The sequence below is a fragment of the Musca autumnalis genome, unplaced genomic scaffold, assembly GCF_047663935.1.
Source record: "Musca autumnalis isolate F117 unplaced genomic scaffold, ASM4766393v1 scaffold_3, whole genome shotgun sequence".
NCBI classification, from domain to species: domain Eukaryota; kingdom Metazoa; phylum Arthropoda; class Insecta; order Diptera; family Muscidae; genus Musca; species Musca autumnalis.
Window position 1 is genome coordinate 74,188,308 of NW_027411866.1, and position 18,199 is coordinate 74,206,506.

At 38.3% G+C, this 18,199-nt stretch overlaps 1 protein-coding gene across 1 annotated transcript; it reads left to right on the top strand.

Annotated features, from left to right (window-relative positions):
- Positions 1–1,647: 1,647 nt before the first annotated feature.
- On the top strand, positions 1,648–17,787 carry LOC141400176 (uncharacterized). Its single transcript, XM_073979627.1, has 4 exons — positions 1,648–1,825; positions 9,717–10,048; positions 10,126–10,468; positions 16,906–17,787. Exons 2-4 carry the CDS (start codon positions 9,723–9,725, stop codon positions 17,260–17,262), a joined length of 1,026 nt encoding a protein of 341 aa, XP_073835728.1. The 5' UTR covers positions 1,648–1,825; positions 9,717–9,722; the 3' UTR covers positions 17,263–17,787.
- Positions 17,788–18,199: the final 412 nt, after the last annotated feature.

The following is an 18,199-nucleotide window of genomic DNA, read 5'->3' on the forward strand; positions in this document are numbered from 1 at the left end:
ACACAGCTGGAGGATTGTCTTCTCTATATCGTCGAACAGCTTGGCATGGCTGATTGTATCGAAGTCCTTCGATAGGTCAAGAGTGACCATGACTGTTCAATCGCATGGCCTGTTCTGGTTCAGTCTTCTACTGATATGTGCGGATATGAGGTGTAATGCTGTTGTGGTACTATGCATTTTCCGGAATTCATGTTGGTGTTGGGCAACAGGAAAACAGCTTCTCATCGTGGGGAGAGACAGTGCTTCTAAAATCGTTGCTACTGGCCACAAGAGGGAAATCGGCCTGTAAGATTCACTTCTGCTGGTGTCCTTACTTCAGTAGTGGGTCCGTCCTGTCAACATTCCAGGCTTCTGGTACAGTATGTGTGGCTAACAATAGATTGAGGACACTTGCTAAATACTCAACCCTGAACTAACCCAGTTCCTTAAGCACTCCCATTGATATTCCGTGTGGACCGAACGCTTTGGATGATTTTGCTTTTAAGATGACGCCTGCAACATCCATCAATCGTAAATTGCGATGGTACCTCTTCGGCTAGAAGGGCTCTTCATATACGGCGTAGCACACTCCTCTTCACCCTACCACTCTCTGGTTGCTCTATAAACTGTCGGTTAAAATAACACTCAGTTAGTGTAACGCCTTTGAAAGTAACTGCCGTTCTATCATCCTTCTTTCCCGGATTCGAGAGTGATTTAGCCGTTACCCACAATTTACTTAATCTTATACCAACTTTGCATTGTTTCAGGTGGTCTAGGCACTTTTTCCGCTTATGTTTGCTTACTACCCCATTAATTTCAAGAGTATGTTGTCTATCTCTTTGGTGTTCAGGGTTCGTTCGACAAAGCTCATAACGCCTATTTGCTAGTCTCGTCGCCTCTGCTGGAAAATTTGGTCTGATTTCGGGTATTCGAATGATTGTCGGACGTCGATGCATAATTTTTTTAGACAAACAACAAACTTTGGTCTCCAAAGGTTAAGATACCAGTACCCACAAAGGGTTAATGTTTTGGCCAACATAGCCGCATTTTGTATGTACGGATCTAAAAAAAAGGAAATCTGATTTAAAACAAATATTTTTCACTTTTGGCCTATAAAACGGTCCACTTCGCCTATAGTGCAATAAATAAAAGAGGAATATTTTTGCAGCTGTTTTAATGGATAACCTTATTTGTGGGTCCCTTTTTCTAGAATTTCTAATTAAATTTCAAACTTATGCGTAAATAAGTTGTATTTTCCTTATCACTTGCAAATACTGACTTTCCATCTCTGGTGGTATGGGCGCTTATGTTTTCTCAAAATTAAATCTCCTTATTGAGAGCATGAAAAGCAGTTGAGAGTAAACATGCGCAATATTAATATTTTATGAAACAAATTATAGTAACAAATAACAAGCATTACTAAAATAGATATTTTAATAAACAAAAAATAATAGATTATTAAAATAAATTAAAATTAATTTTTCTTGAAAATTATAAAACGACATTTTTCTCCATTGTCTATGGATGGCAATAAATTGTTTTTCCCACATACTCTCGCTGATTTTCTTTGCAAATTTCCCTCTCATAAACACAAAACTATGTGAGAGAGTTTAATGAGTTTAAGAACCAAATGTAGAGACTTTCTTTAAAATATCCTTTCTACGAAATTTCAGTTCCATTTCAACCACAATTCGAATAGGTAACCCACAAATCGTAATATTTGGCAAACCAATTCGAAAACCAACCAACAAAAATTCCATTAGAAATTAAGTTTAGAAGAAAATCGAATAACAGAAAATTTGTAACGAGGAATTGTTTATTAATAATTTATTTATTCACATAATTGGTAAGTTGTTACTACGTCTTAAAGAGAAAATATTTCGCTGGAATCAAAGTGAAAAGCTGCTGCTTTGTAACCTCGAAAGAAAGGACTTTGGTGTAAAATGTTCAGTGTAATTGTTGACAGACAGACGACTTCTTCTGTGTCTACATCATGAAATGTATAGAAATTGGGAAAATTGATTCGTTTTCTTCTTCTTCATGTCGTGTTCCGAAAAAGGCAATTACTCACACCCTTTGTTCGCAGCAAATACAGGTAAAAATCTTGTATGTATACAACCCGAAGAGATATCGACATACTTCTACTGTCTGTATCAACAAAGGGGAATTAGGAATAATGGTCAATTACTTTATCAAATATAAGTGGAATTGTTTGAAGAAAAATTATAGCAATATTTTTATGTATGTATGTGAATGTTTGACTAAACCATTATTTTAGAATTGTGCAAGAATTTTCGCAAATTTTTTAGAATGAATTACTGTTTAAAATATAATTTAAATTGAAAGAATTATGAATTATAAATATATTATAGTCTGCTGCACGCGATTTAAATAAAGGTTAAACATGGGAAGGAGGACCTAAAAAACAAATGTAGTATCTTGAGTGTTACAGGATGAATTCTAATTGGAAAATACTGCATTGTCTGTCTTTTATGTACGCTGGTCATATCATCAAAATTCCAATCAGAGGACATATGTTCTTATTGCCAGATGATGCAAACCAAACTATGGTTAAACCTTATTTTGAAGAGTTAAACTACGTTTAGATATTTAAAATCAACTGGATTTCAAATATCAATTCATTAAAGTGAATTTTATTCGACGTATACGCTATGAAATTGACATTTGAAATTCAGTGAATTTCGTAAATCTAAACGTATCATTAGTAGATTTTTATATTTTTGAAAATAGGTTATACGTGTATATTCGATGTACACAAGTTGTTATCCCTAACTTTAGCTAAATGTTTTCTGTAATTGCCGTCTGGTAAACATACATTTCTATGTCCATCATAAATATGTAGATTTCCTCAATTTTCACTGTAAATGGGGACATCCTATTTCGTCAGATATAAGAATCGTTGAACGTCAATTGTATTTTTTTATGGTCAGTAAGTAAACAACAAGTTGAGCTTTATCTACTGTGACCAACCGTACTCTATTATAGAGTACTGTACTCTATTTTAGGCGTCCGTTCTCTATTTTTTAACGTACTCTATTTGTCCTCTATTTTCATGTTCATTTCTATGTCCACTATTTCTGATTTGTTTTAAAAATAATTGTGAATAGTAATTCCCGTCCTCTTTTTTGCATGTAACTTTTCATCAATGGGCACGATGGCAACTATATAAGTTTCTGGCCTAATAATGAAAAAGCGAATATTTATCATCAAAAATGAATTTATTGTCTTTCAAAGTATTCTCCAGCAGAATTTATGCACTTTTGCATCAAACCAATTGTTCAAGCTTCTGGCTCATACGCATAGATCCATGATTCGTCACCTGCCACGATCTTATAAACGTCTTTTGAAGCTCTGCGATCACATTTTTACGAAATGTCTTGGATTTTTGAGGTGAGGTATTCATGCAATATCGAATGTAAGCTGATGGAAGAAATACCCAAATATACCTCCATCTCACAGTATATAACATGGCGATCTTGCATTATCTGGCACAACGGCCATTTTTGGACGCACTTCACGACCTTTGTATTTAAGCGAGCATCGGCCCCGATTGAATTCATTAAACTAGTTTTTCACAGTGCTATAGGGTGGTGCTTCATCGACATACAAAGATTTAATTTCACTCTTGCCTTCATAATTCACGTCGAAAGTTGTGAAAAATGATCCGACAACATTGATTTTTTCACGTCAATGTAAACAACGTCGTACGACAAGCCGTACTGAGTACGTTTATGCTAAAAAATGTCAAACTTTGCAATAGAAATATCAAATGACGCCTGGCGACAGCGATAAAGGTGAGAACACAATGAGAAATTCATGCTTATCCAAGCCTGAATTTCTGTAAATGCCTTTATTCGTTTGCATGAAATTGAGCGTGAAGCAAGCAACAAAATTCATTGTGTTTCTACCTTAAGCGTTGGTCATGAAAGCACAACTATATGGTCAAATACCCATTGTTGTTGTAAAAACCAAAATTGCATTTGAAAGAAGAAAAGTTCGATGACAGCCGATATGACTGAAGAGCCTCTACTAAAGGCGAAACATGCATGCCAATTATTTGTGTCGGTTCGAATCTTCGGCTTTTCATTTTCACTTGCAAAAATATACGGTCATTAAGATCAATTCCAACGAGAAATTAATTAAAAATACGAATAGTTGCCTCGGCCAAAACCCTATGTAGTAGACCTCGAGCATGTACTCTATTTTTATCCAAAAATATTGGTCACCCTTCAATTAGCAGTTACATTTACAACTTAAATTCAGAGGTTTTGTAGTCCAGTCAAATAGACATGCATATAAGAGGAAAATCGCAAAAATTCCCACAAAGCTGAATTTTAGTGTAAAGCTAGGGTTTGCCATTAGAAGTAACGTCTAAAAAGTTCCCATCGATCCCATGTGTGCGAACGAAGTTATTCAGGGTCAAAGGTTATTTTTTGGAGGCATTATTCAGTTTTTTTTGAAACGGTAAGATCTATCAGAAATCGAATCAAGACTGATCTTTATGACTTTTCAATAGGAGTCACCATTCTTGAGATATCGTGATATATGTTTCAAATTACACATGTGAAGAAATAAGCCGCGTAAGGACATCATGATGCGCACCGGTTAAAATAACAACGCCATGTGTTAGGTATTTCCATAAGCTTTCAAACGATACTTTGCGGTAATCGGTTCAGTAGAACCGGGTATAACCCGGTTTTAAATCTGGCCTTTCGGGTCATATGACCGGCGAATCGGATCCGCCGCCCATGTAAGTTATACATTTCTGTAAAACCTACCTACCTTTTGACAAATTTTCAAAAAATCGCAGAGTTTTCGTTGGGGTCGTTCCCGTTGGAATTTTATTTAAAAGATATGTATAATTTCGCTCCTCAAGGAAACATATATTTTTTGGGGACAGACCCGGTTACTCCGGTAATTTTAGCCGTTTCACCTGAATATGTGCGTATTTCCCTAATAAGTGCATATAAGTGATGTGTTTTGTAGAAACGCTATATTTTAAGAATGGTTCCTTCTAGGAAAAAAATTATAGGGACCAAACTTGTAGAATAACTGTTTTTGCACACATGGGATTGATGGGGACTTTTAGGACATAGCTTCTAATGGCAAACCCACCAAAATTCAGCTTTGTGGGAATGTTTGGTATTTCAATGTCTATTTTGACTGGACTGTTCGTGTTGATGTACCTATCTGTCTATGTAGATATTCAAGATTTTTGAACTATTTTAGAAGAGGAGCATTTAATATCCTTAATAGCATATTTTAGATGTAAAAAATTGTCGATTCTGGACCAACTCGAAACAGTATTAAAAATTGCGGCGGACACCATTTGGTTGAATTTATAATAAATGGTATACTTATGTGCTGGGTTGATATCCTCTGGTAGATTTACAATTACTTAAGACTTTTCCGCCCTTATCTCAATGTGATGGTTAGGACGCCCAAGTAAAGACTAAGGAGATAAAGATAATTACATGAAGAAATGCAGACAATAGTTTTGGAAAATCATAATTTGTCAATGATAGGCAACCTTGTTCCTGTCAGAAGCAACAGAATAAATGTGGCTACTGATCATGAACGATGCGAACAGTAGACAGTTTGGTCTCAATGTAATAGTGTCAATATCTTGGAAAACTTTGGGGATATAGTAAGCTGCTATCGAACGGAATAGTTGATGCTTTCCAATTTTCCCTAAAACGAGACTATTTTCAACAAGCCCCAGGTCAATTAAATTTCCAAAAGTCCAGGATAAAATATTAAATCAAATTTGGGCGCCATTTTTTGAAATGTTTTTTTTTTTATTTTTGGTATATTTATATTGGTTTATTCTTTTAAAAAATATTAAAAATAATCTCGATTAACAATCAGTTCAAAAATCAAAAAATTTTAGGCACTGCTCTATGAGAGACGTTCCATATAAAAATAACATTTTTTATGTCTAAACTGGGTACTGATAGAGCTCAACCTGAGAGAAGCTGATCTAATACCAATAGTACAGGTCGGGCTAAGCTTTGCACAACGGTGTCAACATCATGGACAACTTTGGTGATCCAGGAAGCTGGATATCAAATTGAATATTCCATGCATTTCAATGTTTCCCATAAGCGTGTCAAAGTTTAGCAAGCCCCTGTCCATTAATTTCCAAATGTCCAGGGAAAAAATATAAAAACAACGTTGGGCGCCACTTTTAAAATTTTTGGTTTATTCCTGGAAAAAAGATGTGAAGGATTCGAAAATAATTTTAGATCGACAGCTGATTGATCCAAGTCGCATCATTGAAACCAAATCAACAGATTGTCCAAAAATCGTTTTTTAAGGATTGCGCTATGACAGATATATAAACTGGAAGCTGACAGAGCACAAAATGAGAAATGGTGTTGATGGAGTGCCACCTGTGATCTAATTCGAACAGTACTGGTCAGTACTCAACGGAGTCGAGACTATAGGAAACTTTTGGACGCTAAGAAGCTGGTAACCGAATAGAATATTTCATTCATTCCAATGTTTCCAATAAGAGTGGGTATTTTCAACAAAATTGTGAGCGCCACTTTTAAAATCTTTGATTTCTTTTGTGTTTAAGAATTAATTTATATCGAAAGGTGATTGATCAAAGTCGAAGTCTTGCCACCAAGTCAACTGGTCCAAAAATCTTTTCTTAAAATAAAAATAACCTCTTGAATGTCTAAACTTGCTGCTGATAGAGCTAGAGATAGAATCTGTGATATGGCGCTGATGGAGCAGATCCTGTGGAAGATCTAGTTCGATTCTAGGTCTAGTTGAGTACAGGTCGGGCTAAACTCTGCACAACGTTGACAATATCATGCCAAAAAGCTGGCAACCGAAACGAAGATTTCATGCATTTCAATGTTTCTCTTCAGCGGAACTATTTTCAGTTGGGCGCCATTTTTAAAAAGTTGGGTTTATTTCTGGAATATATGTAAAATGTTCGATAACACTGTGACACAAAATGGAACTTTAAGTCTGGGGGGTTGAAAATTTTTTTTTGAATATGAAAGCCCTTCATGAGTATACTAAGAACCCAAAAGGGAATTTTTGCCATAGGTCAAGTTTCTGAGATATCGCGCGATGAAGTTTTTGATTTTTCCCTATAATACTTGGTAAAATAGCTCCATATCTCTGTTCGGCGTTGTTGTAGCTTCATTTTGATGTGACATGTCTTCAGTCAAATCGATTGGCGAATCTTTTTGTAGAACATTTCATTCTTCTAACTCAATTCCTTTCATGTCCTTTTCGTCATTTATTTCTTGGTAGTGAAAGTACCTCAAAATGAGATTTTTCAGCATCCAAATATTCTACAAAAATGTTGCTCAGAAGATTTTAGGTACGGTTCTCTTTGACAACTAATCGATTTTGTCCCGTTTTCATTGTCCTTTTTGACATTTAATCGGTTTTGGTTCAGAAATAAACTATGTTTTGTTTTTCTGTATATTCGTCATTGGGTATTTATTGGTATGAAGACATAACCAATGGTTATTGCTTATGTAGACATCTGGGGTGCTTCTGAAATATTTACCACAAATAGCTATTGTAATGATGAACACGTTAATAACAGATTTTCTTGGAGGATGGATCCGGTTATCTCAATTTTGGAACCAGATATTCCGACATTAGAACCGATTTTTGAACCGGTTTAAGTAACCGTTGTCAATCAAATTAAATTAATTGGCTTCTAAAAACTTTGTTAGTTGCAGTTCTAGAACAAATAACCCGTTTTCTTAAACCGTTTTTAAGGAAAAATATAAAAACGCGCAAATATGGAGATCAAAGGCTGGGGGCGAACAATTCTTTTTGGCGATGAAAGTCGATGAAGATAATATTACGAACCCGGAAGGACAGTTATGCTGTAGGTCAAACTTCCGAGTTATACGCCGTTTTAGCGGCTTTGTCATCGCTCATTCTTATGATATGGCCTAGCCAACACAGTCGTTGTATCTCGACTAGTTTACCAATACTTATGTCGTTGTATAGCAGATACAGTCCATAGTTCATACGACGTCGATATTCACGGTCAACGCAGATTGGTCCGTAGATTTTCGTAGAATTTTTCTCTCAAACACACCACGCACTGCCTTGTCTGCTTGCGCAAGTACCCAAGCTTCGGAACCATACACCAGCACGGGCAATATGAGTATTTTGTAAAGCATTATTTTTGTTTGATGAGTTGTGGATTTGTTTTTAAACTGCTTACTTAAGCCAAAGTTGCATCTGTGGGCCAACACAATTCTTCTCTTTATTTCACAACTGATGTTGTTTGTTGTGTTTATGGCGGTGCCGAGTTGACGAAGTCTTTTACTACCACAAAATTATAGAAACCAACATCAAAAGTTGTTCCAAGCTCTATGGACGCATTGCACTTCGACACCATCAACATGGTCTTCTCCGTGTTTACCGCCAGACCCACTTTTGCAGATTCTCCTTCAACCTTCATAAAGGTATCAGTTACTTCTTTTTATATAAACTGAACCAAGAGGGACCACGATCTCTATTAGCTTAATGGTATTGGACCTACATTTTATCGGCGAGTCCGTCTAAAAATACGACTTGTAGGGATGTTTTACATGGTAATTCAGGAAATGTCGCCAACATTACACTGATGGATATATTCGCTACCGTCAAAAATGTAATGTTTTCTAACCTGGGTATCGAACTGGACCTTCATTGAGCATACAATTGCATCACGGTGGCATCACCACCTGCAATGATCCCCACAGCTATTCAGTTGGCGAAATGACAAAAATTGTTGTCAATGAACAAAAACGACGCTGGAAAAATGAAATGAAAGACAAATGTTCACCTAAGTTCAAGAATAAATGAAGAGAAATAAAAACGATGTCAAATTTTAGGTTACACAGATCGCTTGGGAAGATAAAGCTCGCCATTAAGTCGTTATGCTTCTTGGCAAAAGAATTATTCCATCATATCGCCAACAAAATATCCAGGTATAGGGCTCTACGGACACTTTATAGGCGTACATAGAAGATTTATTGCCACCGTTCCCACAGATAAAATAAAATGACGCCCAACCGCAACCCAGGTAATAGTTCGGCAGGAAATATATGAAACATTATGAAACGACGATGACAAAGCGAAAACAAGGACAAATCGACATTTAAGTTGATTCCAAAATCGGTTCAGATTTCGATGTATTTATATTTGATATTTTGTACACAAAAAGACAAACATATTTTTAAATTTGGAGTTTGGGATGTGCACCAATTGTTGATTGTAGAGAACCAGGGTTGATGATTCGGTCTATATACAACTAAAATAGTCGACTATAATATGATGCTCTAATAGGTCATCAAGGGCAAGAAAGTACATAAGCCAGTTATAAGCTCACATTGAGCACAAAAATCGATACGACAGAAAGAAGCTTAACTCTGCCCATAATAGTCCTTTAGTAATTTTCATGGCAATTTTCTCTATAATTTACAGATGCCTAACGAACACATGTACACATTTTTCTAAAATCCGACATAAATTTGTTAATAATACTGCTGCACATACACATCAACACTATGACTACACCATTGTAATAAAGAACATAAGACATGTGTCTCTGTGCAAGCAAATGACAGACCAATGTACTGAACTAGCCATCAATTAGATGCATGCCCATTCATTAATTGCGCTTAAGTTCTGCGAATTATTTTTCATGTTCTCTCTTTTTTGTTGTTGTTTATTTTCTATTACAGAGCACAATGCTGGGTAATTGTGTTGGTAATTGCGCGTTCAGTGCACCACCGCCCCCTGACTCAATACTGTCGATGCCACCACCCCCCTTGCCATCGTTTCTATTACCAAAAACGGCCGCTCTATTATCGCCCAACAATGATTCACATCCATGCTTTGCAACATTGATGTGTGATCCGAATCCGCATCCACGTGAAAGTGGCATGGAGTTTGTTGAACTAACTGGCACGAATACAGGACTGGAGAATACATGGCTATTTGTTTTGATTACATCATGTGTTGGTGTCCTCATATTGGGAGGCCTATTGGCTGTTATATTGCTCAAGTGTCGAGAGTAAGTAATTGTTTTGAAAAGGAAGGAAGCTAATCGCATAAGATCGAAATATGTTAATATTGCGTTTTTTGTTACAGCACGCTTTTCTCCAGCTGCAATTTGTCGTATCACGATAGCAACATTAAACAGGGTACCATGTCTGCCTTGGGTGAACCTTCGAAATCAAATCCTTTCATGGCCGGTGGAATTTTGTATCCTTGTACTTCGGTAAATAATCGTGACACAATACAAAGTCAAATGGCCAGCGATAGCCGTCTGCTGTGGGCCACACTAACACCGCACGGCACTCGACACTTCATCACCGATTATCCTGCTAGTACAGTTCCTGCTGAATCGAATGGCCATTATGAGGTTGTAGATTATCGTGCTAAAACACCAAATCAACCATATCGTGATTATGTCAAGCGAACACCTATTAAGGTATGTATGTGTGTGTGTATTTAAGAAACTATAATTTATGGCATTATTAAATTTCGTAATTATCAAAAAACAAAACAAGGATATTAGGTGTTGAAGGATATGGGTGGAAAATTTTATTGTAATTGTATTTTTGGGAATAAAAGTCGCTGCTAATGGTTGTTAATAACTTTAAACAAATAAGCACTGCTTTTACTTCAACAGGCTATAACTTTTTATACACTTCACCACGAGTTGTATTAAAATAAAATGGAACAATTAGTTTCCTTTCGATTAAGAAAGTACTAAAGCTCTGTCGCAACTTCAAGGTTTATTATTTTAAACAAGACATCTATGTGTTCTACCCATTCAGAATCCGAAATACCATGTTAGAGTCATTCCATTTGAACAATGTGTGTACAACCATCGAACAATGTAATATCTGGAGGTACCTTCATATTGGGAATATACAAAAATATGAACCAGTATTGATAATTTTCCGCGGATGGTTTTCTAGCCATTGAGACTCCGAAATACAAATCTACAATATAACTTCTAATCTGAGAACCCCAATACATCTTCTATGGATATTATATTAAAACGTGTATCTATACCAGAGTAAGGCAATGTGGCTCACGATAGCGTAAATTTACTCTCGCTCACAACTTCTGTAGACTCTAACTGGTGGTGAGCGAGAGTAAATTTACGCTCACGTGAGTCACATTGCCGTACTTTGATCTATACCAGTGCCGCCCAAGAAAAGGCAGCCAAAAATGTGAATGTATTCAAAACATTGGCAATTTATGACAGTGTGTATGCACGCGTATGCACGCAAGCTTCAAAAGAAGGTTAGGTGAGGTTAAAGGACGCGCAGCTGTCATATAGACAGCCACTACACTCGGAGACCCTGTTAAAGTATTGAAAGATTAAGTTGTAGATTAGAAAATTTGTATCATAGGTGGAAGCGGAAAGGAGTATGAACCATATATAGAATGGTAGAAATTGAGAGATATAGACAGATTATGTATGATTTAGGTTTAGAGAAGAGAGAGAGAGAGAGAGTTTGTCCTGTTATGGTGCAGTAGATCCATCTCGCTGAAGCCATCTCAGACCTTTGGCGAGTAGAAGCAAGTTTGTTGGCCCGGTTTGGCCGAAGGTTGTCAGAGATTGGATCGTAATTTTCCCCATAATATTCATTCTACGGGTCACGAGCATTGGGCATCGGCATAATAGGTGTTCGATCGTCTCCGTCTCCTCTTCATCATGGCACAACCTGCAGTAGTCAACATCGTCATCTCCTTCCCATTTGCTGGACATTGCCCTTACTCTGCAGTGACCCGCGATTACTCCTACAGTTAGTTTCAGGTCAGATTTCCCGATGGAAAGTAGGGCACGCGCCAGATTTCTTTGGTCACCCTACAGCCGGGTTCGTTGTGCCAAATCTGACCATTTGCTCTCTTTCGTACGCTCTTTCTTTGCGTTCGGGTCATGTGTGTTTGAATTGCCGAAAAACTTCGTAGACAGCGATAACAGTCTGTTCGGCATTGATCTATACCCACACTTCTCTGTAGGCATGTTTTATACACCATTTCGAATACTAAATGCCAAATTTCAGTCATTTACGTAGGATAATGTGGCTAAAGCTTTCTAAACACCGTGAATAGGGAGATACGTTCTACGGGGGCTACATCAAAACGTGGACCTATACCGACAATTCTCTGCTGGAATATTGTATACCCCAGCGAATACCGCATTTCTGTAAAATAATGTGGGCAAAACTTTGAAAATACCTGAAATCGGGAGGTACCTTCTGTGGAGGCTATATCAAAACATGGTCTTATACTGACAAATTTCGGGGAGAAAGTCTTGTAGCCCCAATAAAGACTAAATGCCAAATTTCAGACATTTCTGTAAGATATTGTGGCTGCAACCCGAAAATCGGGAGGAACCATTCAATGGAGGCGTGGACCTTTACCGACAAATTTCTGGAGGAAAGTTTTATACCCACAAGGAAGACTAAATACCAAATTTCAGCCAATTCGGTGGTATATTGAGGGACAACCTTTAAATGCCGAAACTCGGGAGGTATGCTTATATGGGGGTATAGCAGACGTGGGCCTCTACCAACAAATTTCTGGAGGAAAGTTGTATACCCACAAGAAAGACTAAATACCAAATTTCAGCCATTTCGGTTTATATTGGGGATATAACCTTCAAAGTACGGAATATCCGGAGGTACCGTTCTATAGGGGCTATATCCAAACGTGGACATATGCTGGCAAATTTCTGAGGGAAAATTTTATAGCCTCTGAGAAGACTAAATACCAAACTTAAGCCATTTCGGTGACACAATGAAGCTAAAACCTTTAAAATACCGAAAATCGGGAGGTACCGTACTATGGTCACGACAGTTGATTATGGCATCTGCGACTGCATCCGTGTGAATGCTATTTAAAAATGATTGATAGGCTTGTTGATCTAGGCGTTCTCTTTTATAACGCTGGACCTCTCTTTCTGGACGTGCCTGGGAATCAAATCCTCCATATCGTGATCAGGATGACTCCCACGGTAATACCCAAGCAAGTGCTGCAACGAAAGCTGCCATTGTGATGCCTGTACTGGAAGAATCTTTGCCTCCTCATGTAGATGATCCACTGAAGACATGAGGATGCATGCAGCCTGATGCAGTTCTCATATATTTCTCGAGTATTTTTCCATCACGTTGCACTTATATTCGTGAACCATACTGACTAGCATAGATTACCACAGGCCGACCTATCACGTTATATGTGGTCCACAAGGTTTCTTTATCTGCGCCCCAAGTGCTGCCTGCCAAGGCCCTGAGGACCTTGTGTCTACATCTCAGTTTGTCGCATTTAGTTGTGGCATGCGTGGATGAAATGGACATGCTGTCGAATGTGACCCTGGAATTTTGGGGTAGTTTGTGGTCAGAATTCTGCTACCATCGACCATAACATTCAACTCTGTTCTCACCTCTGACGTCCATGTGGTGAACATAGTAGCTGTAGATTAAGTGTTGCAAATGTATTTCTCGCGTGGAAAAAGGTTGTAAGATCAGTCAAATAGTAGTTCAGCCTTTCACAAATGATATCAGGGAAGGTGTTTGATTCCATATAGCGATCGCGCAATCATACGCATACGTTACAATCTCAATGCCGTCTGGAAGGAGGCAGAATACAGGAGGGGTACGGGTTAAACAGTTCCGGAGATATCACCCCACCTTGGGGAACTGCCTATTTCACTCTACGGGGCGTTGACTTCTTGGTCCTGAATTCCATTACGACATATAATCGATTATCCAACGTTTCGAACTTGGCCGGAGTGTTGTCTGCTCGATGTCATGACAGTATCAAAGGCTTTTGATAAGTTAAGCGCCATCATTACTGTTCTCTCACACGGTTCTTCTGGTCCGACCTTGACTGATATGTGTGAAAATTTCATGCAGCGCTGTTGTCGTGCTGTGCTGTTTACGGAAACTATGCCGAGATCGGCAACCGGATAGCTATTTCTGAAGCTGGAAAGGACTAAAGCCTCAAGGGTGTTTGTTATGAGCGAGAAAAGCGAAATCGGTCTGTACGATTCGCCTTTGCTGGCATCCTAGCTTGGCTTCAGTACCGAGACCACCCTGTCCATTTTCCAGACTTCGGAAACGATGTGGGTGGCTAGCGACAGGTTGAGAACTTTAGTGAGCTACTCGACTCCCGTCACATCCAAATTTTTCAGCATTCCATCAGAACCCAACGCTTTGGATGATTTAGCGTTCCTGATGACATTCGCGACATCACCAATTGATCTAATGCGATGTAGTACTCTTCTTTTCGCCCTGTCACTCCCGTGGTCCTCGACAAACTATCGATTGAAATAATTTGCGCACCTCTTCGGATCAGTCAGCGTAACATCACCAAACGCGACTGTGGTTTTACTTTCCTTCTTTCCAGGGTTCGAGAGCGACTTAACCGTTGCCCACAACTCACTTATCCCAGATCCAAAGTTGCAACTCTTCAGAATATTTAACCACTTTGTCGGCTTATGCTCACCGACCAACCTCTGGGGTTACTGTGTCGGCACAACGAGGCTCATCACCCTCATTTGCTAATCCCGTCGCCTTTGATGGGAAGTTTGGTCTCACTTCGGGTATTTGTCCAGCAGTTATATGATGAGCGGTTGCAGCAGTGATACTGTCTCGCAACGTCGTTTCTGCTACCCAAACATCGGAAGGGTTGAGCAGATCTCTGAAGCGGTGATTAGTGAACTCTCTGCACACTGGCCCAATTAGCTTTCCCATGATTGAGTGTGGCGTTCAGAGGTTATGATCTGATCCAAGTGAAACGACGGGTAGCCAGGTGACGTCATTTGGCAGACCAGCTGACACGATGGTTATGTCTGGCGAACTGTGGCACTCTCCGCTAATTCTGGAAGGAGCGTCCTCATTGACCGTGCAAAACGTAGAGCTATCAATCTGCTCAGTCATCACTATACGCCTATTGTAATTTCCGAAGACCGAATGTCACAACTCATGATGAACATTAAAGTCCCTCAAGACCAGACGGTTATAACCTTAAGAAAGCGGGCTAATGACTGGAATAACAACGGCTGGTGTCATTGCATCTCACCGAAGTTTGAGTGTGGTGGTTTTGGATGTGACAAACTGAGCAAATATAAAGTGGTCCTGGGTTTTTCTCTGTCCCGGCATGAACCAAAAGAATCCCAACACAGAAAAACGATACAAACACAAATATGTGTACACTGAGGTGGCAGTCGCTGCCTGAAATACGGGTGTTGTGTGATTCCGGGTCAATCCGGTATCGAAGAACCCGCCGCCGTGAGATTGCCAAAACAGTTGTAGTATACCTTCCGTCTGTTGAAATCAACGTACAACTCGCATTTTTTAAGATAAGGTATAGAAGTTTTTATTGCTTCTGGGATGTTTGGTATTGAAAATAAACTATATCGGTCCACGTTTTGATATAGCCCCATAGAACGGTACCATCCGAAACGGCTAAAATTTGGTATTTAGTCTTCGTTGGGGGTATACTTCCCACCTGAAATTTATCGGTATAGGTCCACGCCTTCATATAGTTCCCGACTGAACGGTACCTCCCGAATTTCGGTATTTTGAAGGTTGTGGCCTCAATTTTCCAACGAAATGGCTGAAATTTGGTATTTAGTCTTTTTTGGGGGTATACAACTTTCCACATGAAATTTGTCGGTATAGGTCCATGTCTTCATATAGACCCCATAGAACTGTAATTCCCTATTTTCGTTATTTTGAAGGTTGTGGCCTCAATATTCCACTCCGATCGCTGAAATTTGGTATTAAGTCTTCGTTGGGAGCATAAAAACTTTCCACTTAAAATTTATTAGTATATGCCCACGCCTTCATGTCGCCCCCATAGAACGGTAATTCCCTATTTTCGGTATTTTGAAGGTTGTGGTCTCAATATTCCGCCGAATTAGCTAAAATTTAGAATTTGGTGTTCGTTGGGGGTATAAAACTTTCCAAATGAAAATTTTCGGTATTGGTCCACGCCTTCATATATCCCCCATAAAACGGTACCTCCCGATTTTCGGTAGTTAGAAGGTTGTGGCCTAATATTCCACCGAAATGGCTGAAATTTGGTATTTAGTCTTCGTTGGGGGTATACAACTTCCCACCTGAAATTTATCGGTATAGGTCCACGCCTTCATATAGTTCCCGACTGAACGGTACCTCCCGAATTTCGGTATTTTGAAGGTTGTGGCCTAATATTCCACCGAAATGGCTGAAATTCGGTATTTAGTCTTTGTTGGGGGTATAAAACTTTCCAAATGGAGTTTGGTGTTTCTTGGGGGTATAAAACTTTCCGCCTGAAATTTGTCGGTCTAGGTCCACGCCTTCATAAGCCCCCATAAACGGTACCTCCGTTTTTGGTGTTTTGAAGGTTGTGGCCACAATATCCGAAATGGCTGAAATTTGGTATTTGGTGTTCGTTGGGGGTATAAAACATTCCACCCATAGAATGATACCTCCCGATTTTCGATAATTAGAAGGTTTTGGCCTCAATATTCCACCGAAATGGCTGAAATTTGGTATTTAGTCCTGGTTGGGGGTATACAACAATCCACCTGAAATCTATCGATATAGGTCCACGTCTTCATATAGTCCCGATAGAACGGTACCACCCGATTTTTAGTATTTCAAAGGTTGTGGCTTCAAAATTCCACTGAAATGGGTGAAATTTGGTATTTAGTTTTCGTTGGCGGTATTAAATTTACCACCTGAAATCTGTCGGTGTAGGTTCACGTCTTCATATAGCCCCGATAGAACGGTACCTCCCAATTTTTGGTATTTTGAAGGTTGTGGTCACAACTTAACACCGTTCTCATTTGTTATTTTATACATATGTACATATATTTAACTCCCTGACTAATATATTTCATGTTTTCCCTTTCCCTTCTAGTCTTTCGATAACAATGGCTTCATTGATTACGATTATGAGGATCCCACACCTTTAATGGATTCCTATCATGATGACATGGACTCGGGCTATCAAGAACCCCAAGAAGTTTTAAATTCAATGCAGCGGGTATCACCACGTCCCCGAGTTTCCTCTCCAACACGCATTGACAATCCAAATATGGCACCACTCAACTATTACCCATCAAATCCACGAAATTATACCAATACTCATCATCAGAGTTCCGGCAACAATTCACTGCAGCGTCCAACAAATCTCAGCACAGCTACATTGAATCGTAAAACAGCAACAAGTCGGCGTATTAGTGATGCCTCATCCTATAATGGGCAAAATATTTAAAGGGAGTTGTGAAAGGAAGGAAGGAAGGAGGAAACATGAGAACATGGCATGAATATTTTTTCTCAGTGTGGAATTGTGTGTTTCTTCGGTACAGAAGAAACCGAAATACGTATGACGAATTGAATGAAAAACACAAGAAGAATTTGAAACGCACAGTGGAAATTACAACGAAACACGAATTTTTTGCGGAAACTAATAAAAAACATAAATAAGAAAAACACGCATACCAACCACACAACCGGTTACTAACAATAAGACGATGACACCAAAGATTAAAAAGGAAATTCTAATCAAATAGCAATATTTTAAACAAAAAAAAAAATAACTACAGCAACAACAAGAAAAATCACTCTAGAAGTAACAAATAATACTCTTATAGATAACATATTTTACATGCATATGAATGCGAATTTTCATCAAATTGTTCCATTTGTTTGTTCATCTCAAAATAACTGTTTCCATTCCAAAATACTCAGTACTCACTCATACTTACTCAAAGGAATTAAACCAAAAAAAAAAAGAAAACTAAAATGAAAATAGTAAAACATTTTTAAAAAACGCTTCAAATCTCTGATATATAGCAATATAATTATTATACTCAACTCATAAAGTATTATGCAACAAATAAGCGACAACATCAACTACAGAAGAAAAAAATACTATAATTAATTTTAAGATTAGCATAAGAACAAGACCTAACAAGAAATTATATTCGGTGTGTGAAAATCCAAATTATGCCTTATATAAGAAAATTTGGTCTAAGGATATTGTGGAAATTTAGATTTACTTTCCCGAATTGGTGACATAACATTTGTTCCTCTAGCCGAATGGTAGAATAGATTGTCAAACACTTCGGCATTCTAAGTTAATTCTCGAATTTTGTTACACTAATAAAAATGCACTTATCTCTCAATCGAAATTTGGCATTGCTCTTCTG